This window comes from Anomalospiza imberbis, chromosome 8, assembly GCF_031753505.1.
Source record: "Anomalospiza imberbis isolate Cuckoo-Finch-1a 21T00152 chromosome 8, ASM3175350v1, whole genome shotgun sequence".
Taxonomy (NCBI): Eukaryota; Metazoa; Chordata; class Aves; order Passeriformes; family Viduidae; genus Anomalospiza; species Anomalospiza imberbis.
The window spans coordinates 4245288-4268943 of record NC_089688.1 but is presented as its reverse complement, the minus strand read 5'-3'; the positions used below and the strand labels follow the sequence as shown (position 1 = coordinate 4268943).

At 44.5% G+C, this 23656-nt stretch overlaps 1 protein-coding gene across 26 annotated transcripts in view; it reads left to right on the top strand.

The window, feature by feature from the left end:
• The window catches only part of PCDH15 (protocadherin related 15), a 626487-nt gene that overhangs the window by 506543 nt on the left and 96288 nt on the right, over positions 1 to 23656 (top strand). For all 26 annotated transcript variants that reach the window (XM_068197049.1, XM_068197046.1, XM_068197047.1 and 23 more), the window contains one exon: positions 12988 to 13116. In XM_068197049.1, coding sequence (XP_068053150.1) covers positions 12988 to 13116 — 129 coding nt within the window. The remainder of the gene's footprint in view (positions 1 to 12987; positions 13117 to 23656) is intronic.

Here is a 23656-nt window from a genome sequence, read left to right as displayed (position 1 = left end):
TCTCTCTCCAGCCCACGTTGTTTGTGCTCTTGGGCCTGAGCTTTGGATCATTTGTCCTTGGTCCCGCGCTAGAGAAGGAATTGTTTTGTTTCCCTGCTCTGTGAAGAGAGCTCACCATCCCTTAATGTGAAGCTCAGAACTGCACACTAAAGCAGCTCAGAATCTGAAACACAGAAAAGCTAAAAGTTGAGGCATCACTGGAGGCTGGATAGTGCTGGCCACCTCCACATGGTCTGATTGTGTGTTTTCCATGGATTTTGACCAAACCTATCTGAAATCTGGGACAGTTTTCATTTGGTTGGTGTGGTTGAAGCCTGTGTGTCACTGCCTTTGATCAGTTGCTGCTGCTTTGTATTATTCTTTAACAACCAAAGGTTTGTGTATCCACAGATGTTCATCTTCTGTTTCTTCTCTGTGCTATTCAGTACCTGCTCATCTTCTTCCCTTCTCCCAGATGTGAAAGTTGTATTAGTGATTAGTACTTTAGCCAGCCGTTTTCCACAACTGATTGTCCAGCTCTCCAGAAAAATCCCACTTCTCTTTCAAAAATAACAATTTTTTGTCAGGAGCTATTTCCAGGTCTTCTATGTTTGCACTAATCTACGACGTCATAACCATCCCCAGCAACTGCTGCTCACACTTGTGTTTAATATAACAAAATGGTGATTTTTTTCAATTTTCATATTATAAAATGGTGGACTACTTAAGGATATGTGTTTATTAATCAGGCAGAGGCAACGGAATTATTTTTCCTGAAAGTTTGCAGCTGGATTGTGCAAGGTGCTGCCTGGAATGCAGCAGCTCTGCCATGGAATAATAGCACAGGTGCGGGAGAAATCTCTGTACATCGGACCTTGTGTATAAGGGCAGATCTAAATATTATCAATAATAATTAATAAATAACAAGAATGCATTATCTAGGCTGTTCTAGAAGGATTTGAGATTGAAACAGAGCTATCTCTGACACATTGCTATAGAATGATCATGAAAATTCTGGGATTTGGACCTGTGCTCATTGTGAAAGAAGAAAACCTCATTTATTTTTTCTATCTCTTGCTCTTTTTAGCTTCTTCACCTTACAATCTTAGCCTTCCTACTCAGGATTTACTCAGAATTTCCATACACACCCCAAAATATCAAGGAAGTCTTTATACAGTTTAGTGGCAACGTGGACTAATTAGACTGCTAAAAGTCTCCACCTTTTTCATGAAAAATCTGGTTACAGTTTTTGTGGGTTTGTTCTTAGTGAACTGCTCTCACAGCTGTGAGTTCGGTGGTTTTGATCTCAAACTCTCAGCTGGGAAATCTGAAGATGTAAATTAAAGACTTGCAAGTTTGTTCAGGCTGTTATGCTCCTGAAATACTCTCTGGGGTGTAAAAAAAAAAGGGGACTGAAAAGCTCATTCCTTTTCCTTTCATCTAGAGAGAGATTCATTCGCTTTGCCCCGGGATTAAGTGGCCAACAGATTAATTCTAACATTCTGAAGGTGATAGTTGGGGTTTTGAAAGGAAATCCTGTTAATCGTGGCACAGTGCTTAGCAGAAAACAGTTGTATGCGAGCTGAGATACGGTGTTTGAAGCTCAGCTCTGGAAAAGCCACCCAAAATAAACCATGGAGGGCTCCTTTAGAGCTGTCCCTGGACTGTGCTGTTGGACACCTCTTGAAATTCTTGTTACTGGTTGTAACAAAATCCCCTTTAAGAACTCCACTCCCTGCTATCTCATCTCCTCTCCTCCCTCAATCCCATTAGCAGGAGCTGCCCAGGGAGGTTTGGAGTCCACGTCCCTGGAGGTGTCCAAGGAAAGGCTGGACGTGGCACTCAGTGCTCTGGCACAAGGATCAGTCACAGAGCAGATTTGATAATCTTGGAGATATTTTCCAGCCTTGTTGATTCCATGACTCTTAGGATTTCGTACCAGATTTTTTGCCATGGAATTTTGCAGCTGCAGGTGTGTGTGCATTGTTCTCAGGGTGAAACGTGGGCACACTCTGTAGCTTGAGCGTGTTCCCTCTGCCTGGTTTGGGGCTTTTGTCACTGTCCCTTACCTGTCTATAGGTGCTTTCTGCAGTTCATATTTTCTGTCAGTCTTGGGGCACCTTTCTTCTTAAGATTTTCCAGCAATAGGACTCAGTTGACCAAAGCTTCTGGTGCCAGCAGCTGGAAAGGGTTAAGAGTGGGCTTGCCAGGATTACAAAAAAGGCTGGATAAGCTCCTTGGCTTTCATTTTACAAACAAATGGATGAAACAAGGCAGCTCAACCAAGCCATTAAATCTCCAGGCCTTTTCCATGCCAGGAAACAGTGTGTGTGACTGATTTGCCAGGCTTCCTTCTGTCTTTACAATTCCCTTGATTTGCAGCTCTTCTGGATGTACTCCTGCTGTTTGACAGGCTCCTCCTGGAGAAGGGTCAGGACTCACTCAAAGTTCCTGGTTGGTACTCTGCCAAAGCCTTCTGAGGACATAGATCCTTGGTCCAAGTAGTGCCATTTCATGGAGGAATTTTGCTTTTTAAGTAGCTTTTATCAGGAAGCAACAGGGTCTTTCTAGGGAAAAAAAAAAGATTTCTACGATTAAAAAAACACTGCTCCCCAAGCTTATTCACTTGCTGCTTGTCATCCAGCTCTGCTTTTTGTGAACAGTTCCATTAGTGCCTATAGAAAACTGGTGATGTCACCAGATGCCTTGTTGCTGTTTGCTTTAAATCCCAAAATTAATTCCCCAGACAGGTACAATGTCATTTAAATCCCATTAACATATTTTAGCTGGTAACATATCCAACCTGATCCCTTTCCATCCAACATGAAACCAACTATTAACGTCAAACCTACTTAAAGTCAGCTTTTGGATTTCACTTCCTGTATTTGCTTGGGTTTTTTGTTTGGGGTTTTTTTTTTTTAAGGCATTCAAAGGAAAAAGACTTCACTGGTGTGGGTTTTTTTTTGTTGTTGTTGTTATTTTTGTAGGTTTGTTTCTTTTTTTTTTCAATGATATATAGTGGCTTGACCCTGCTCTACCCCTGCCCTCCTCAGCTGGACATGGAAGAAAAAAATAAGGAAAGACTCAGGAGCTGAGATAAGGACAGGGAGAGATGCCTCACCAAATATTGTCATGGGCAAAACAGCATGGGGAAATCCATTGATTTTATTACCCACAAAATCAGAGCAGGGTAATTGGGAAGAAAAACAAATATTAAGAACATCTTCCCACCACCCCTGCCTCCTTCCTGGGCTCTCCCTCCTCCCCTCCAGTGGCACAGGGAGATGGGAATGGGGGTTTGTGTTGTTTGTGCTGCTGCTTCTTCCTCAGGGAGAGGATTCAGGGTTCTTCCCCTGCTCCAGCCTGGGGTCCATCCCACAGGAGACAATCCTCCCTGAGCTGCTCCAGTGCGAGTCCATCCCATGGGCTGCAGCTCTTCATGAACCACTCCAGTGTGGATCCACTTCCATGGGGTCAGTCCTTCAGGAAGAGGCTCCAGTGTGGGTCCCTCATAGGTCTTGAATGCTCTCAGCAAACCTGCCCCAGCATGGGCTTCTCTCTCCATGGATCCCTGCCCCAGCATGGGCTTATCTCTCCATGGATCCCTGCCCCAGCATGGGCTTCTCTCTCCATGGATCCCTGCTCCAGCATGGGCTTCTTTCTCCATGGATTGCTGCCCCAGCATGGGCTTCTCTCTCCATGGATCGCTGCCCCAGCATGGGCTTCTCACCTCTCAGCATCCCCATGCTCTGGTGTGGGCTCCTGCAGGAGCTGCAGGTGGATCTCTGCAGCCTCCATGGGCTGCAGGGGCACAGCTGCCTCCCCATGGGCTTCCCCATGGAATCTCAGCTCCTCTGCCTCTCTTCCTGCCCTGCCCTTGGTGTCTGCAGAGCTGCTTCTCTCCCCTGGTCTCACTCCACTCTTCTCTAGCCACAGTTACGACTGCACAATATCAATTTTCCTTCTCAAATCAGTTATCCCAGAAGCATCACCACCATCTCTGCCTGGTCAGTAGCAGGTTTATCCTGGATCCCCCGGAGTGGGCACCATTGGAGCTTCCAGCAGCTCCTCAGAGAATTCACCCCTGTAACCCCTCACTACCAGAACCCTGCCACACAAACCCAGTCCAGGAGAAATTTCCTCCTCAACACAACATGGATAGTTGGCGTTTGTACATTTTTGTGGCTTGGTTTTGTGAACAACAGTCATAGTCATCTCCAGATAAGTTCCAGTTGCACGGGATCTCAGGAGCTGATGTTCCTCAGGCACTGACAACTTAAATGTGGTTATTTAATCCATACCTTTCAAGCAAAAAGATGCCCAAAAAGCCCTCACAGATTGGGGAAAAGGGAATGTTTGTACTGGTCGTTCATACTCACCTGAGTAAGTTCAGTGTCTGTAGCTTCACCCAGTGATATTGGTTCAGAAACTGAGGCCAGCACTCCAGAATTTCAATATCCACAGTATTTTCCAGCCAAATTCTGTGTGAACAATGATTTTTAGCTGTTATGACATGAAAGCAAAGGGGTAAAACTTCTGCTCATGAGTTTTTTAATAATTGTGTATAAAATCCTGGAATACCTCAGCTGGGAAAGGTTGCTATGCTTGGAAATTGTTGATGCTTTCAGGAAGAAATTTATCCCAGACTGCTTTGAAAGCTTTCTGTCTCAACATGATGATTCTCTTGTTCCCATAAAACCAGGGATGTTTTTCTCCACGGAGCTAAGCAAAGCTCAGGCATCCCCAGCCCTGACAGCATCTTCCTTGGCCCAGGGAGACACATTAAAATGGATTTTTCTTCCCATTCTGGTATCTCCAGGAGTTTGGAGGACAGCAGGACACCTCCTACATGAGCTTGTGGGTTCAGCGGCCCCAGCCTCACACTTGTGGGGAGCAGCATTTCCCCTGGATGCCTTTCCCATAGTTATGAATGTCACAGAATCCTAAAAGTGGGGAAAGACCTCTGAGATCATCAAATCCAACCATCAACCAGCTCCACCTCTACCCTGTCCTCATGTGCCACATCCACACGTGTCTTGAACACTTCCAGGGATGAGGATTCCACCACTACCTGAGAAGCTGTTCCAGTATTTCACAATGCTTTTGGTGAAGATATTTTCTTTAATATCTAAGCTAAACATTCCCTGGCACAACTCCAGGTCATTTCCTCTCATACTGGAGAAGACATCTCACTCTTTCCAGTTCCTGGATTCTTCATCTTGGACCTCCTTCCTCCCCAGCTGCCACCACTCCAGAAGTGCCTGTGCCTGCCCTAAAATCCACTGGAATAGTACAAGGATACAACATGGTATTGGCTTTCCTTTTGATCCCTGATATTCTTTAGAGAAACCCCCATCATCACCATCAAGGAAGCCTTTTGAGCTCATTTTTGCATTTGCAAAGTCTGTGGTCCCACACACCTGAATTTTTGGTGGGTTTTAAGGGTTTTGGATTTTTTTTCTTGCTCGTTTTTCTGTGTCATTACTAAAAGACCTAAAAGAGGTTTGATAAGACTGCTGTGGCACGGAGTAATTAAGTTTTCTCTTTTCTAAGCCCCAAGGCTGATTTAACTGATTCATGTGGTGTGGTGGAAGTCATGGTGACACCATTTGACTTTGGGGGACTGCTAATTTTATCAGAATTAATCCAGAGTCATTTATGCCCTCACCCAGCACCTTGGCTTTCTGTGGAATGGGCTGGCCTGGCTGCCACCTTTCCATTACTCTTCCCTGGAATGCTCCTGATTGTTTAAAATGCTCAGCTGTGCTTCCCAAATTATTGTTGTTCTGAGTTATGACCTGAAGCATTAACAGGCTTGTGGGTTTTCCCTGGAAAACGTGACCTGTCACCGTTAACAATCTGACACAACAAACATTTAAGGATGCATTAATTTAGCAGGCAGGAAAATGCTTTTATTTCCCAGGTAATGAGCTTTTAGTTGTAGATGGGCAAAGTGGCATGTGAAGGAAAAACCACATCCCAAGATCAATTTGTGTTCACAAATTGGGGTGTGTTTGGATGCAATCCCAAGGCAAGAATTCCTGTCTTCACCTTTCAGAGGGAAAAGTTTGAAATAAATCCACATGGTTACTGTCAGAAGAAAGAAAAAGCCTTCTGTGCTCTTGATTTTTGGATTGTGTGTGTCAGTTGATTTAGAGAGATGAAGCAGGACCTCCATTGTGTTGCCTTGTGTGAAATAAGGGGAATTCCAACCTCCAAAAGTCTCATCCTGAAAATACTCATCCAGCACTGCAGAAATGGGATTTTCAGCCTGGCAAAGCAGAGCAGCTCAGTGCCTAGTTGAAAAATCTATTGGGGAATTAGGAATGAGGTGCTCTTGAAAGTTACCAGTCATGCAGGGGATGTTCCCAACCTCCAGCTCCAACCTCCCTTTTTAACGTGTCTGAAGGAGCACCAGGGTGTGTTGTGGTCACGGTGGCTTTGAGGTACTCAGAAATTACTGGCAAGGTCCAGATTCTTTTTTTTTTTTTTTTTTTTTTTTTTTTTCTTTTTTTGTCTTTGAAGACTCAACCCATCAGGCCACCAAACTCTATTGGAAGTCCAGGAGAAGCTGTCATCTGTCCAGCTGTTCAGGGAATATCCCAAGATTCACCAGCTAGGGAAGACCAGAGATGACCTGGCTCTGGGAGAGTTTCTCTAAAAGTCATGAATCCAAGATCTATCCCTTTAATCTGCCTGTGCCCATTCCTTCTGCAATGAGCACTTCAGGAAAAAACAGGGATCACTCAAGCTCTGCAGAGCCCAGGACTGGTTAGGGGCCACATTTCCTGAGGAGACAGAGGTGCCATCACCCTTGGAAAGGCAGCTGAGAGTGAACCCAGTGCCCTGGGCACTGAAGGCAGGGATCAGACTGGATGCAGAACTCTGCTGTTCCTTGAAGGTCACGGGAAGCAGCAACAGTTGAAAAGTAGTGGGAACCTCAGGGTGAATCTTAAGAAGCCTCATCTCATTCCCTGGGAGGGTGGGCAGGCCCTGGCACAGGGTGCCCAGAGCAGCTGTGGCTATCCCTGGATCCCTGGAAGTGTCCAAGGCCAGGCTGGACAGGGCTTGGAGCAGCCTGGGACAGTGGAAGGTGTCCCTGCCCTGGCAGGGGTGGCACTGGATGGGCTTTAATGTCCCTTCCAACCCAAACCATTCCATGATTCCCTGATTTCAGGGCTTTGTGCTTAATCCTGGAAGTCAGACTTGGGGATTTTGGCCATCTTGGAAGATCATTCATAATTCAGAGCCTCTGCCTCCCACAACAGTTGAATCAAGATAATATAAACAAGGATTTTCTTCTCGGGTAGCATACAGAGATTTCATTAATTGCTGTAAATTTTCCTTACTCCTGAGAACTGTAACTGTTTCTGTTACTCCTGTCTCCAGGTCACATGAGTTCCATTATCCAGCAAGAAGGAAGCTAAAGGGAATATTCGTAAATATACGAAAGGGAACAATATACACAGATCCATAATTTGATCTTCCTCCTTGAAAGAACTTCTCCTTACATTATTTTCTTTCCAATCTCCAATTAGAGACACTGCCTGTTGTTATTTTCCTCAAAAGTTCTGTATTTTGTATAAGAAATCCTTACAAATTCCAACTCATCTGTGAATTCGAGTTTGCACAGGAGGAGTTTGTCCAGACAGATTTCCTCCACTTGAAGGGAAGGCTTTTCTTCCCACAGCAGCTCTTTTATTACAGCAAGGTTTAGGAGCCTCCCAAATTTTCAGTGCTTGGGTGGCTTAGCATGGATAATATTCCCTATAAAGGCTTGGATTTCATGTGCTAAAAGGGAAGGGGTGAATTAAGGGATTCTCACAAAGCAATAGATTGATCCCAATTTTCAATCCAAGCTCTGGAGCAGATTGTAATTCCTAAATAAGGGGTACAAATAAATAAGTTCCCATTAAAAGGAAGTTGAGGGGGGACCTTGTGGCTCTGCACAACTCCTGACAGAAGGGGACAGCCAGGGGTGGTCGGGCTCTGCTGCCAGGGAACAGGGACAGGCCAAGGGGAAACGGCCTCGAGCTGTGCCAGGGGAGGCTCAGCTTGGACAGCAGCAGGAATTTCTGCATGGAAAGGGTGCTCAGGCCTTGGCAGGGGCTGCCCAGGGAGCTTTGGAGTGCCCATCCCTGGAGGTGTGCAAAGCCATATGCATGCGGCACTTGGGGACATTGGTCAGGGTGGCCTTGGCAGTGCTGGGCAAGGGCTGGACTTGCTGGTCTCAGAGGACTTTTCCAACCTAAACAGTTCTATCTGTCAAGGATGTTCCTTAAATGTCCATGATTTTCTCCTCCTTTCCTCATGAGGTACTCATATTTTTCTGTTATCTTTTCTGTTTTCATTTTGGGAACTTTCCCTTTGGGCTTTATTTTGGTGCTTTGACAGTTTTTGTCTCATCTCCAGGCTTATTGGGATTTTTTCTCATTAGTGTAATTATTGGCAAGCTACAGAATTACAGTTCCCTTCGCCTCAGGGTCTCCTCTCCAAAATTTCTTCCCAGTCTAGCTGGCGATTTCCTCTTTATATCTTGGAGAGGTGGAGAGGGTTGGGAGATACTTCTTTTAAACTTCTCATGGAAGGAAAGAAGGTCTGAAAATAGAATCACAGAATTGTTAATTCTGTCCCCACTCAAATGCAGTTTTCTGGAGATGAATATCAATAAATCCTGATATGGAGATCAGCAGCATTATTTACCATTTCTTTTTTGATCAGATAAAGGCTTTGCTTCCAATTGTATTATTTGCAAGCTACTTATCTCTGAACATGACAGGTTTGTCTAAGAGTTTGTCCAAATTAATAAACTTGCTCGACATCAGAGCCAAGAATGTTTCCTCTCCAAGGCATACAATGCTCTCATCAATTCCTAACGTCAATTTAAATGACAGGGCACAAATGAAATAAGAACAAAAGGGATTTTCCTTCAGATTTATCATCCATAACATTTATCAGGGCCTGGCATCCTTAGGACTTGTGCAGGCAATGTAAATTTTGCAATTATTGTTTAGGGAAGGATTATCTATATAAAAAATATTTGAGAGCCCCTAAGAAACATATAAATTGCTGCTGTGGAACTTTTATTTATATTCATTATAAAAGAGAAGTTAGCAGGGTTGGTCTGGTAATGAATAGGAAATGCCTGATATGAGGCTGAGATGGCTTTTTCCCTGGTTAAATTTGCAGGAATAGCTATAGGATTCTTTCCCAAACCGTCCTTGATGATTCTGTTGTAGAAAAGCCTCATTTTTAACCAGGCAAAGCAGTTTTCAAACTTTCCTGTACTGGATTTGCATGAAGAGTATCCCTGGAAAACCAGTTGTGAATTAGGTGTATTTCATTATTTTAGGGAACCAAATCTTTAAAGAATTTTAGGGGTATCTAAATATTTGTAAACACCTTTTTTTGTTGTTGTTTCTGTGCCTCTTTTTCCTTTACAAACCTCAGCAACTTTTCATAATTCTTTAGGAAATTTGTGAATTCACTTTCCGGGGAAGATGGAGAGAGACTTTTACAAGGACCTGGACACAGGGAATGGCTTCCCACTGCCAGAGGGCAGGGATGGATGGGATATTGGGAAGGAATTGCTCCCTGGCAGGGTGGGCAGGCCCTGGCACAGGGTGCCCAGAGCAGCTGTGGCTGCCCCTGGATCCCTGGAAGTGCCCAAGGCCAGGCTGGACAGGGCTTGGAGCAGCCTGGGACAATGGAAGGTGTCCCTGCCATGGCAGAAGTGGCACTGGATGGGCTTTAAGGTCACATAAAATTCATGGAATCACAGTTTGTGTTGGAAGGGACCTTAAAGGAAAGAACCTTAAGGCTTGGAGCACGTTCCACTGTCCCAGGTTTCTCCAAGCCCCATCCAACCTGGTCTTGGACACTCACAGGGATCCAGGGGCAGCCCCAGCTTCTCTGGGCACCCTCTGCCAGGGCCTCCACACTTTTCCATATGTTCTGATCCAGTGTCAGGCTGAAATGAGGTTCTGAACATGGGCAATGATTATTCAGTCAGTGGGATTTTAGTGTCTGGTGACTTTTTTGTGATTCCCAGCAGGGATGATGATGTTATTCCCAATCCTGCTCCATGCTTCAGTTCTGGAGAAGACCCTGTAATTCCTTCTGGTTGTCAAATAAGGGCTTTTCCAGAATAGCACATCAATCTGAGGTTGGAGCTTCAAAAAATCTTTGGAGCCATCTAATGGGGATCTAGAAACGTTGGTTTTGGTTAATAATCTTTGATCACGGCACTTTCTGATAGTAATGAGAGAAGTGTTGCTCTCAAAGACACACAGGTGAGTCCCACTTCGTGGTAAAAGTGAGCATTGCTGAAACAGCAGTGAGATAATAAATGTTTCCTGGATTTGGGTGAAATAGGGAGATTTTGAAGTATTCCCATTTCCTTTCTCAGTTTCAGAATCTGTTACTAATTTTAAGGAAGAGAACCCAGGGGATTGCTGCTAACCCAGAGTCTGCTTTGAATGCTCCCTGTGATTTCACCCACTGTTGGTCATTTGTTAAATTGTGATTAACAAAAAAGGAAGATTATTTGAAATATTTGTCTTATTATAGTGATTTCTGAATTCATTCACATCTGATTCTTTTCTAAACTATGACTCATATAAAAACAGGGATTATTTGAAGTGTTGATCTTCTTATAGGATCTTATTTTAGCAAACACTTGCAAGTTTAGGGAGAGGAGCATTTGATAAAATTTCCCAAACTAATTCTAGTATTTGTCGTCTCAATAAGGTTTTTGTTTTTTTTTCCTTGCAAAATATTATTTCTTTGCAAAAGTCTTGTCTTTTAAATTCAGAAGTGAACATTTAAATATGACAAGTGGAGCACTGGTCTGGGTGTGTTGGCTGATGGAGGTGGGGGTGCTTAAGATGAGTAAAGAATGCCCAGGAATGTGAAAAATACTGAAAATACTTAGGCAAGAGTTGGGGGAAAAAATCCCAAACATTTCTTTTCCTTCCTCCCTTTCTCCTTATAAAATCCTCTCACACAGACAAAATGCCGCAGATGATCAACCACAGGCCGTGAAAATTATCTGGAATGAAAAGAAGTCTTTTCCAAATAGGAATTCCTGCCTTAAACCATTGTTATTTAACACCCCGTTGCCTCAGTTTATTAAATGTGAGGGTGTTTATTTCCTTGAATTTCATGGAGTTGAGTTACCTTTGGAAAAGCTGATTTACTTTCAGTGTGCATCACAGCAGAGCAAACGTTCTGGAGTGGCTTCTGTGTGGACAAGAAGGCAGAAAGTGCCTTTTCCATTTAGAAATGGAATGTAGAAATGGAATTTTCAGGAACAATCGGCAAATAACTGGGGCTCAGTAAACAGAAGCTGCCAGCCTTGGGAGCAGCTTGTGCTGTCTTGGTTCAAAATCCTCTGGATTTTGGAATGTTTTAAGTAGCGAGGAGTGATTTTATGCAGATGTTGGAAGCTATTGGGACATTGGCTCCAAGCTGGATCTGGAACTGGGAGGAGCTGATTCTGACACGAGTAGAGCACCAGAAGATGCAGGTCTCTATTCAGACTTTTTGTTTGGGGTTCTGTTTGGTTTCATTTTTGGCTTTGTTTCTTTATTTTGCTGTTTTGGGGTTTTTGTTAAGGGAAGATGGTTGCAGGTTTCTCTGTGAAGCTTGTGAGGTGCCACTTTCAAACAGGTTTGTTCTTCCTAAAGCAAAGGGATTTCTTCTGGAGTCATATCTCCACAGTGTAGTTCCTGTGAGTGTCCTGTCACAAACATTTCATGGAATCATGGAATTTTTATGGTTGGAAATGACCTCCAAGGTAATCAAGCCCAACCTGTGACCAGGCACCACCTTGTAACTAAACCACAGCTGCAAAGTGCCACATTCTCTCACTTTTTAAACACTTCCAGGGATGGGGGGTCCACACCTCCCCTTTTAAACCTATCCCAAAGCTTGAGCACCCTTTCCATGGAGAAATTCCTGCTGCTGTCCAAGCTGAGCCTCCCCTGGCACAGCTTGAGGCCGTTTCCCCCTGTCCTGTCCCTGTTCCCTGGCAGCAGAGCCCGACCCCCCCTGGCTGTCCCCTCCTGTCAGGAGCTGTGCAGAGCCACAAGGTCCCCCCTGAGCCTCCTTTTCTCCAGGCTGAGCCCCTTCCCAGCTCCCTCAGCCGCTCCTGGGGCTCCAGCCCCTTCCCCAGCTCCGTTCCCTTCCCTGGCCACGCTCCAGCCCCTCCAGGGCTCTCTGGCCGGGAGGGACCCAAATTTCCCTCAGAGGAGTTTCATGCAAAGCAGCAGAACACACAAGATTTAAGCTTTAAGACCCTTAGTTGCATGAATTGATTTAAAATTCAATATACTTAACACAATCATTTATTAAATACAACAATGTGGGGTTTTGGGCTGGAACTCTCAGTCTATGGGAGCAGAGAAAAGGGATGTGAATCAAGCCAACACCTCTCCACCTTTTGGATCGGGAGAGAAAATTTCCATAGGTAGCACAGACGTATTTTGTTGGCATTTTATATTAAATACAGTTAATTCTGCTGTTCCCATCTCCTGGGATGTTAAAATTGGGTTGCAAAATAGAGCATCAGGATGGGGTGGGGGGAGGATGATACAAGGGGATGATGCAGGATGATGGTGCCACTTAATCAGCTTAGTTAATCATCACTGTGGCGTATTTTGATTGATAAATCACTCATTTCCTCTTCACATTCTGGCAAATTTTGATATTTCCAGATTTTTCCTTCCACTCACAACAAATACTCCTTAAATCCTTAAAATACTGTATAAAAACTAAAAGATATCTGATATTTTTCATGCATCTCTAATATATGAGTCAGTCTTGAGCTTGTTTTTTCTTCTAAAAATTCAAAATAAACTCTTGAAATGCTTCTCTTTTCACAAAAACATGTTTTAAAATTTTATTACCTACTTACCTGTGATTCTGTTTAATAAGTAACAGCAGGGTTGTCACCTGGGAAGCTGTAAAATAAAGAGAATTTCTTCAAAATGTTTTTTTTCTGCCTAGACTTCGACTGCTACTGTCAATATAGTGGTGACAGATGTCAATGACAACGGACCAGTTTTTGACATGTTTCTCCCCAAAAACCTCTCTGTGCAGGAAGAGGAAGCCAATGCTTTTGTTGGTCAAGTAAGGGTAAGTCAATAAAACTGTGTATTTTATTACCCAATCTGTCCAGACGGTGAGAAAGGAGCACAAAATAATTGTGCCTTCGACAAAAACCCATCCAAATATCTTCAGTTGAAATGTAAACTCTCCATGTGTGGCTACAAAGTCACGTTTTGGGGCTTTAAAATATTGGAATTGTTTTCTTCTCTGTGCTAAATACTGAAAACACTTTGTCATTTAAAAATAGCACATTAAAAAGCTTGTTTTTGAGAAATTCTCCTGTAAAAACTTGCTGGTAAGAGATTTACAGGGTCAAAACAGCGCTGCCACATTTTTAAAAGATTTGTTTTGAGATAGAATTCAAACATGCTGAGCAAGTGACACCTGGGTGTAGGAAATTGTCACACCTAGAGGAAATTTTGAGGCCATTAAGGGGAAAATCAGTTAAACCCTTGAGTGAAATAATTGCTGACCTGACATAAAAATAGGGGATAGTGTTAATTTGAAGGTTTGAAGCTGTAAATTTTTTTAACACATGGGGGTCTTCTGAATGAGGATTCAGTCTCTTGAAGAAAACATCACTTTTTTTTGGCAATGTTTGTTTTTCCTGACTCAAGGGAAAGAAGAAAATATTAATTAGAGGGGTTTTCCATTCAGAAGTTGAATATAATGTCTCATATCTGCTGCACTAAAGTTGGATTCAGCAGGGGCTGTAGGTAAAAAAGTAATTGGGAAGCATTTTTCAGGAATTTAATTGGAAAATGTGCCTTTTTATTCCCAGCAGCAACCATATCAAAAGAAAATGGCAGCTCCTTAAGTAGATGCTTCAGAAAAACATGACATTTTGGGTACCATGGGAACCCAAGTACCCATAATAATCATGTTCCTTCCCATCCTTATATTGTTTAATAAGAAATCAGAGCTGGTCTTGGACAAATTTAGGATCCCTCGGTGCAAATAAGTCAGTTTTGATAAATGGTTAAATTATTGCTCTGCTTTTTGTCATTGATTTCCGGTGTGGTTGTTTTTCATTCTGCATCCTAAAAAGCACAGGTGGAACATTTCAAATCAGTCCCAAACATCCCTCAAATGCATTTTGTGCTTTGCTGGGGGCCCTCAAGGCTCAATCATCTTCTCAAACACGAGTTTGCTTCTATTTTTAGCTGTGACAGAACTGTAAAATACAACAAATAATTGCCACAAGAAGCTCCCTGGCTTCTAAATTAGTGCAATTTCTAAGTTGTGTGGAAATGAAAATATTTATTGTGGTCTTAGGATAGTTTATTCCTACTTGGAGTGACAGAAACTGCTTCTGTCATTTCCTGTCCTGTTTATCCCTGGATGGAGAAAGCTTTTTCTTTATAGCCCAAATAGTGGGTGTATTTCTCCTGTCTCATGTTCACAACTGCAAATTGATACAGGGATATCCATTGGAAATGCCATTCTGTGGTATAGAAAAGAGAAACTGCGGCATTTGGAATTTTTTTTTCTGGCTCCAGTGAGGTTATTGAAATAATGGTGATGAGAGTTTGGGTGTAGCTGTGTTGTTTGAGGATATTCCTTAAAAACTGAAATTGCTTTTGGTGTGTTGTGCTTCACTGTGGATAAAACCACAGGGGGTATGGGAGAGGTGTTAATGGGAATAAATTTTGTATGGAAGCTTTATTGTGGATAAAATGTACAAAAAGGGCTATTTTAGGTGGGAATAGCCTGGTAAAGGAAGAAATCCCTATAGTGCTGTGTGTTTTCTCTACCAAGAATTAGCCCACTGATTAAGAAAGATGCTTTTCAGAAAACTTTTTACTCATTTCAAACAGAAACCTAAAATCTGACAGAGCAAGAAGTCATACAGAGGATTTTATATAAAAAGACAGATTTTGTGGTGTCCCTTTCCCTTTGGAAAAGATAGGGAAAAGAAATTAGCAAGACATTTTTACCTTAAAACCCAAGATACGTCCCTGCTGCTCATGGGAGCAGAGAACCTGGTGAGGAAGGACATGGTAAAGGTGCTCAACCACTTTGATCCCTCAGGATTTTTGACTCAGGAGCTTTGGTCTCAGGATTGAGTGCCTGGGCTCATTGTCAGAATTCCAGACTGGTTTGGGTTGGGAGGGATCTTAAATCTCATCCCGTTCCAGCCCTGCCATGAGCAGGGACACCTTCCACCATGCCAGCTTTCTCCAGGCTGGCCCTGGACACTTCCAGGGGTGGGGATTTTAAGCAGTTTGGGGGGTAAATCAATCTGAATGCTCCCAGGAAGAATTGCTGCCACACACCAGAGATTTCCATGCTCTGCTTTGTTTTCCGTGGGAAAGCTGGACTTTTAAATGGGTTCCCATAAGGACTTTGATAATATTTGGGGGGTGCTTTCCCAAGAAGACGTAGCAGGAAGGCAGGGAGAGGTTTCCTGTGGGAGAGGGAGGGTTTGGAGCATTTATTCCATGCAGGCAGGCAATATCCACACTTGGAAGTGTTGTCCCTCTCCAGCAGCTCTGCTGCCAGCTGGAGCTGCAGGAGACACTGGCACAGGAGTGCTGCCTGTGGGCATTCCAGGAGCCTCCTGAAGATTAAAAGAACAAAAGCCAGACAGGATAATGCTGCCAGTGCAGTGGATGTGTTTCCAATCCTTTTATTTCACACTGTGTTCTCTAAATTGGGGCAGTCAGAGGTGGGTTGGATTCCCTGCTGCTGCTCCCCTCTGATCCTGGGGATCCCCCAGCAAGGCAGGATCACAGCTGGTGCATGGAAGTCTCCACAAAGGGCCCCCAGGAATCCAAAAGCTCCAGCTGGAAACTCCACTTAAATTCAGGCACTTTCTTGCAGTCTAAAGCAGCTGGAGATGGGGCATCAGGGTGATGTGCATTGTACACTGTACTTTAATCAATCCCAGGGGCATGGGAGGTAAAAAAGATGGAATGACACTTAAGAAAGGGATCAATATATTGATCTGCAGGCGTGTTCACAGCCTTGGGCACGGGAAGACAGTCCCCAGCAGTTTGTTGCAGACTCTAAAAAAGCAGCCTGGGGTTAATAAAAAGCTGTTGAGCTGATGGGGCCCTGGAGAGGAAAGACATCCCTTGACAGAAGTTTTTATTCATGTGAGGTTTTATTTATAGCCAGATTCTTTCACCCAACCCCATAATTCATTTATTGTTGGATATTTTGGTGTTATTGATCAGCCCTGTGTGAAAACTCCAGCATGAACATGTTGCTATCAAGGAGAGATAGCCACAGGGAAGGAAATAAGATGGAAAATAGGGATAAGAATTATGTGCTCAAGTATCACTGGCCCTTGGATCTTCCCTAAAATGGAAACAGGATAAATTAATTCCATTAATGTGGGCAGTTTGCAGGGTGGGTGATACTTCTCTCACCTGCTTGGTTTTAAGTTACAAAAGAAATGCTTTAAGAAAGTTGTTTTTTAGGATGTGCCTATTCTTCCTACTAGAAAAGATGGGAAAGTTTGGAGAAATTTGTTTGGTTGTACTGTATTAGCCCTCCTGAATGCTTATAAAATGTAATTATTTCCCAACAGAGCTTTCTGTCCTGGCTATCAGTGAACTCTTACAGGCTTCTGTTTTTATTTGATAAATTCATAAGGTGATAAACCCTGGATCTAAATCTCAATTTAAATTTCATGGCTGTTGGGTAAAGCTTGTTGTGTTGGACTAAATGACCTCTGGAGATCTCTCACAAGCAGCTCCTCCTGTGTTTCTACAAGAAGGAAAAACTCCTTAAAATGCTGGTGAGGAATTATTGCCCATGCACATGGAATGGTTGAGATGAGATGAGCTTTAAGGTCTTTTCCATCCCAAAGCTTCTGTGATTCTATTATTTTATTACATTACAGTATCTTGGGGAAAAGTCTAGAAAGGAATCTGAGTTTTCCTAAATCCCCACTGCCTTGTTTTCCGTGTGAAGGGTGTGATTTCCCAAAACCTGCACTGCAGATTACACATTGTCTTTATTAAAAACCCAGGCTCCTGAAATTAAATTCCCAAATTTCCTGGACTTTAAGACAACTTGAAGGAAAATTGGAGGTGGAGGAAAAAGGAGAAGTCCAGGAAAAAAGGGAGATTTATTGGCAGGAGAGGACAATCCAGGAGGAAGAGGAATTAAAATTAGAGGTGGAAGAGATAGGACAAATCCAGGAAAAAAAGGGGATTTAGTGGCAGGAGAGGACAATCCAGGAGGGAAAGGACTTGAGCCTTTGGGGAAGAGTAAAATCACAGGTTCTGAAGCAAATCTCAAATACCCAGAGTGAGCAAATCTCAAATACCCAGAGGAGTCCAGGACTCCTGCTCACAGCATGACCCAGTGCCTAACAATGCCGACTGAATTAATCTCACAGATATAAAACCAACAGGAGCAGCTGGGGTTTGAGTCAAAATCCATAAAAACGCTAATCAGACCCCAAAATCAGAGAATCAGAATGTGGCAGGTGAATTCCAACCAGAGAAAGTTCAGACTTCATTTCTTGTAAGTGGTTGGATGATCACAGGATCACTGGAGGAGAACCTTGGTGGTTTTCATTTCCTTCAGTTTACTAAAGAATTTGTCCCCAGGAAGGATAGAAGGGACTTCAGTAAGGCTTTTAGCACTGTCTCTCTCAAGATCCTCATGGAGATGCTGGTCCTAGAAAGAATTTCATGTACTTCTAGTTGGATATTCATGTTTGTTAACAGGCAAATTCCCCTTAGAACAAGACTGATGTCTCAAGTCCAAAGCTGTGGCATCAGGAGGAAGAGGGGGGTCATAAATTTGGGCTATTTATTTCCATTCCAGACCATCAATGATGGGCAGAATTGCCTCTTCCTTCTGCCACCAGAGAATTCCTGGAGGATATTTGGCAGCAGTGGCTGCAGCCACAGTTCCTCATCTTTTTCCACTGTTTCTTGAACTTAGGTCAGCTTGGGTACAGATCAAAGAGGTTAAAAAAGCTCCTTGCCACCCATAACATGGCCTCCTAAGCAAAAGGGATTTCAAAAGCTGTACTCTTGTCTTCCCTGTTCCCAAAATGTATTATATTTGTGCATTCATCTGTATCTTTGCCCTCCAGATAATATTTGTGCTTTAGTGCAGTGGAAATACTGATATTTGTTATCAGCATGTTCATGGCAGTTGATTGTCGAGAGTCCAAGGATTTTCCATGAAAGGAATTCTGGCTTTGTCTGATGACACTTTACATTTTGGGATGCCTTTAAGCCCTATTATCTCTTTCAGCTTGATGCCAAACTAAATCTTCTGAATCAGTGATTTCATGTCTCTGGTTCATGCCCTTTTAGGATTTTGATGCCTGATTCCCATCCCTTGAACTGTCCAAGGTCAGGTTGGACTTTGGGTCTTGGAGCACCCTGGGACAGAGGAAGGTGTCCCTGCCCATGGCGGGGGGTGGCACTGGATGGGCTTTAAGGCCCCTTCCAATTCAAAGTCAAGATAAATTCCAAAAAATAACTTTAGAGAAATATTTGGGAGCCCAGCTAAATGTGCAGAGTTTGAACAGTATATTCCATCTGGGATTTAGAAAGTTTTTGTTTTGAGAAGGCTTGTTGGTGTTTTAGTTTTTTCTAGTGTGCAAATGCATTGGTTTAATCTCTTGATCACATCATTGCCAAAGAACACACTCATCAAAACCCAAATTTTTTAATCGTCCTTCAAGGACAACCGAGTCTCCAAGGTCAGGATTTTGTTGTGTGCCAGGCTGAAGAAAGCTGGGCTGGTTGAAGCTAGGAAGCATTAAAATGTGATTAACTCATGTAGGAGATTCACCAGCCCATCCAGTGATGGGCTTGCAGCCATGAGCTTTTGGATTTTCATTTATTTTCATTTATATTTGCTCTTAGGGTTTAACTGCTCCTAATGTGCAGTTTTGTTTGGAAGCACATTTAATTGGTTTTGGAATTAACCCTCCAGGTGCACTGGAATTAGCAGAGACCATGGAAGTAATCATCCAGGGTTCTTCTGGCTTGTCTAATGCCTAAAAATAGGGCAGTGTTTGAAAATTATGTCAGTATTTGAATATTTACAGGGTGTTTCCTTTATCCTACTCTGAGAGTGGAGTGAAGAATAAGCTGCCATGACCTGGAGTTCAGTAGGATGTTGAAATTCCTGGAGGATATCCACCAAACCTGCAGGATTTTTCCAAAAGATGTGTGTGCACTTGGGTCTCAAGGAAGTAGAATTTGCCTTGAAATTGCAAGACAGCCAAAATCAAAGAATCGTAGACTGGTTTGAGTTAGAAGGGACCTCAAATCCCACCCAGTGCCACCTCTGCCATGGGCAGGGACACCTTCCAGTGTCCCAAACTGCTCCAAACCCCATCCAACCTGGCCTTGGGCACTGTCAGGGATCCAGGGGCAGCCACAGCTGCTCTGGGCACCCTGTGCCAGGGCCTGCCCACCCTCCCAGGGAACAATTCCTTCCCAATATTCCATCCATCCTTGCCCTCTGGCAGTGGAAAGCCATTCCCTGTGTCCTGTCCCTCCATCCCTTGCAAAGAGTCTCTCCTGCAGCTCCTTCAGGCCCTGCAAGGCCACAATTTGGTCACCCCAAAGCTTCTCCTCTCCAGGCTGAACAATCCCAACCCTGCCAGCCTTTCCTCCCAGCAGAGCTGCTCCATCCATCTAAGAAAATTTAAAATGAAAGGCTGTGTAAAAGCTGTCAAGAAACAACAAAAGAGAGAAAAAGCCTTCCTGAACTTTAGGAGAGAAGGAAAGTCCAAACTTTATGGATGACTGATGTTCCCTCCTTAAAATACTTACAAATATTTGCTTTATGATAAAGAGGTCAGGCACATTTCAGATATTTGTGGCCTCTGACTGCATCTGGGAGATGTTAATTTTGTCCTGTGGGCACAAACTGTAATCTCCCTGCAGAACAAGTCCAAAATCCAATCTAACACTCCCACCTACACTTGATTTGCTGTTTGACACAAATGAGGGGCTTGGGAATACTTCCAACCCAGAGTAATAAAGCCATTAAACCCTCATATAATAAGCCTATTAAACCCCTTGTATAAAGGAATCATGTTATCTGCCATAAGAACAATAATTCTCACCAACAGCATCATTCAGATCCTCCAGCACAATTCCTACCTTGAGCTGTGGAATACTAGGGGAGCTGTCCAAAATTAGGAGTTTGGTTGGCTTGGGTAGGGATTGTGGGGAACTTTTGCTCCTGAAGAAGGGAAATTTAAACTGAAGGAAGCTGGTTTTGTGGCAGAGTGGTCCCTAAGAAATGTTTCAGCCTTCAGGAAAGGGGGATACCCACCGTGCTTGTCTCTGATTTAGAGATGAGTAGGAATAATGACATTGCTTTGATGTTTTCTAGCTCCAGCATTCCAGGCACAAATGCTCAATTAACCTGCCTACATCCTTTTGGCATCACGAGCAAGAGTTGAGGATACAATAGGAGGTTTCTTTTGCAAAGGATGATAATGATATAATGAATATTGTTGACATTCAAGCCCTTGTCATTATATTTCAGAGTTAATGATCCTTCAGAGGTGTCTTAGTCACTCCCATCTCCCAGGACTGTGTTTTCCTGCTGTTTGAGATGGTGGGAGATGATTTGTTGCTCTGGAACACTGCTGGTTTATATTCCTGAGGGTTTCCTGGTGATGTGGAAGCAGAGCTGGTAACACAAATCTGAATTTACCCCATCAGGTAAAGGCAGGCACCTTGTAGGTGATGGCATCTCTGATAAATGTGGGATGTATTTTCTGGGAAATAAAGTAGTGAGTCATTCATATTCCCAGGTTTCCATGTTTGTTTTATCATGCAGTATTAATGAATTAAGAGATGGAAGTAAGAGTCATCCTGGAGATCTGAGGAGTCACCAGAATAACAGCAGTACTTGCTCTGTCTTTTTGGATGGGCACATTTTCCCTGATTCTGGATAAAGGCCAGGAGATGTATCCTGGCTTATCCCACAGTGTGGAGGGAGGGGATGCTCCCCCTCTCTTCTGCTCAGGTGAGAGCCCACCTGGAATTCTGTGCACAGTTCTGGTGCCTCCAACACAAGGAGGGCATGGAACTGCTGGAGCAGGTCCTGAGGAGGCCATGGAGTTTCTGAGGGGTCTGGAGCATCTTCCCTGTGGAGCCAGGCTGGGAGAGATGGAGCTGCTCAGCATGGAGAAGGGAAGGGTGTGTGGAGACCTCACAGCTCCTTCCAGAGCCTGAAGGGGCTACAGGAGAGATGGAGAGGGACCCTCAACAGGAACTGGAGTGACAGGATAAGGGGAATGGCTTCCACTGCCAGAGGGAATAGATGGGATTTTTGGAAGGAATTGTTCCCTGGGAGGGTGGGCAGGCCCTGGCACAGGGTGCCCAGAGCAGCTGTGGCTGCCCCTGGATCCCTGGCAGTGTCCAAGGCCAGGTTGGGCACTGGGACTTGGAGCAGCCTGGGACAGTGGAAGGTGTCCCTGCCCATGGCAGGGGTGGGATGGGATGGGATTTGAGGTCCTTCCAACCCAAACCACTCTGGGATTCTGTGATTTAGTGAGATGGGCAAGGTAGAAATGGGTGAGCATTTGAGATGCAATGACACCATGGCCCTGTCTTGGAATCTCTTCTATTCCTTTTGTAATTTACCTCTTTTTGTTAGTTCTTTCCTCTTCTTTAGGGTTTCTTTATTATGGTTTAGGTTTTTTTGGTCTCATTTTCTCTGGTGCCTGTGTCCCCCGTGGCCTTTGAGGGTTGTGTTGCCTCCAGCAATCACAGCTGCTGTTTCTTCTGCCTCATGTCAGGTAGGAGCAGCCTCTGCAAGGCTGTGAAGAGCCTTCTGCCTGTAAATACATCTGCAGCTCCTTTTAGGGTCTGCTGTCATCTGGTGGCCCTTCACCTACCAAAACTTCAGGACTCTCACCATATTTATTGTGCATATCACTGGAGATAAGTTGTGGTGGAAAGCCTTGAGTGGGCACAGGAATGTGTTCTCGCCTCTTTTTAGTCCTGCTGTTTTCTCCTTGCCTTTGGGACTTTCTTTAGGATTCAGGTTATATGGGAATGAACTGTTTCCTGGCTTCTCTCCACCTCTCTACCTGTTCATTCAGGGAATTCAGCCCAGTGTTGGTAATGACCAAATGAGATTAAATTTATTGGGATGTCACTGGTTCATGTTGTCAGGGTCAGGATAAATTTAACCAGGGCTATTTTTTTGAAGCAGAACTTCATGAAAGGTCCTCATCTTCCACACCTCCTGTCCCCTCGTTTCCTGGAAAGTCTTGTACCTGTTGGTGACAGATCTGGGGGTGAAATTGGAGTTAATGTTGTCCATTTTGGTACAATGTGATTACTGCAAAGAGGGACAGAGAGTGTCCACACCAAGAGCAAGTCCTTGTCCAAGGAGCTGCTTCCCACAGGCTCCGAGAGGCTGTGGGAAATTATTTCCGTGTGGGAACAGTTGTGCACCCTTGGGATAGGATTCTTTTAGGAAACAGATTAAACTCTTTTTCTTTCTTATCCATAAAGAGAACATTATCTCTTTTCAAGTTTAGAGTGATAAAAATGTTAATTCTTCACCAGTCTTATGGTGGTATAATCCCAATTAGATAATTGGATTTAATAATGATGCTTTGCTTGCTACTCTTTGTGGAAATAACAGTTTAATATTTTTATCAAGGATCTGGATGAGAGGATCAAGTGCACCCTCCATCAGTTTTTGAAGAGCCCCAAGACAGGTGGGAGTGTGGCTGTGCTGGAGGGCAGGAAGCTCTGCAGAGGGATCAGGACAGGCTGGATCCATGGGCTGAGGTTCAGCAAGTGCCAGGTCCTGCCCTGGGGTCACCCCAGGCCCTGCAGCTCCAGGCTGGGCAGAGGGGCTGGAAAGGGCCCGTCGGGAAAGGCCCTGGGGGCTGTGCCAGGGCTGGACAGGAGCCCAGGGGTGCCCAGGGGGGCACGAGGCCAATGGCCCCTGGGCTGTGCCAGCCATGGGGTGGCCACAGCCCCAGGGCAGGGCCTGGCCCCTGGGCTGGCCCTGCCGAGGGACCCCGAGGGCTGTGTCCAGTCCTGGGCCCTCCCGGCCACAGAGCCCTGGAGGGGCTGGAGCGTGGCCAGGGAAGGGAATGGAGCTGGGGAAGGGGCTGGAGCCCCAGGAGCGGCTGAGGGAGCTGGGAAGGGGCTCAGCCTGGAGAAAAGGAGGCTCAGGGGGGACCTTGTGGCTCTGCACAACTCCTGACAGGAGGGGACAGCCAGGGGGGGTCGGGCTCTGCTGCCAGGGAACAGGGACAGGCCAAGGGGAAACGGCCTCAAGCTGTGCCAGGGGAGGCTCAGCTTGGACAGCAGCAGGAATTTCTGCATGGAAAGGGTGCTCAGGCCTTGGCAGGGGCTGCCCAGGGAGCTTTGGAGTGCCCATCCCTGGAGGTGTCCAAGGGAGGGCTGGAGGTGGCACTCAGTGCTCTGGGCTGGGCACAAGGTGGGCACTGGGCACAGCTGGGACTCCATGGGCTGGGAGGGATTTTCCAGCCTCAGATCCTGGGATTCTGTGAATCAAATCAGTCCTGCAAAGGTGTTCAAATCAAAACTGAATGTGGCAAAAGTGTTTCTGCCTAAGGATGTGCACAAATGAG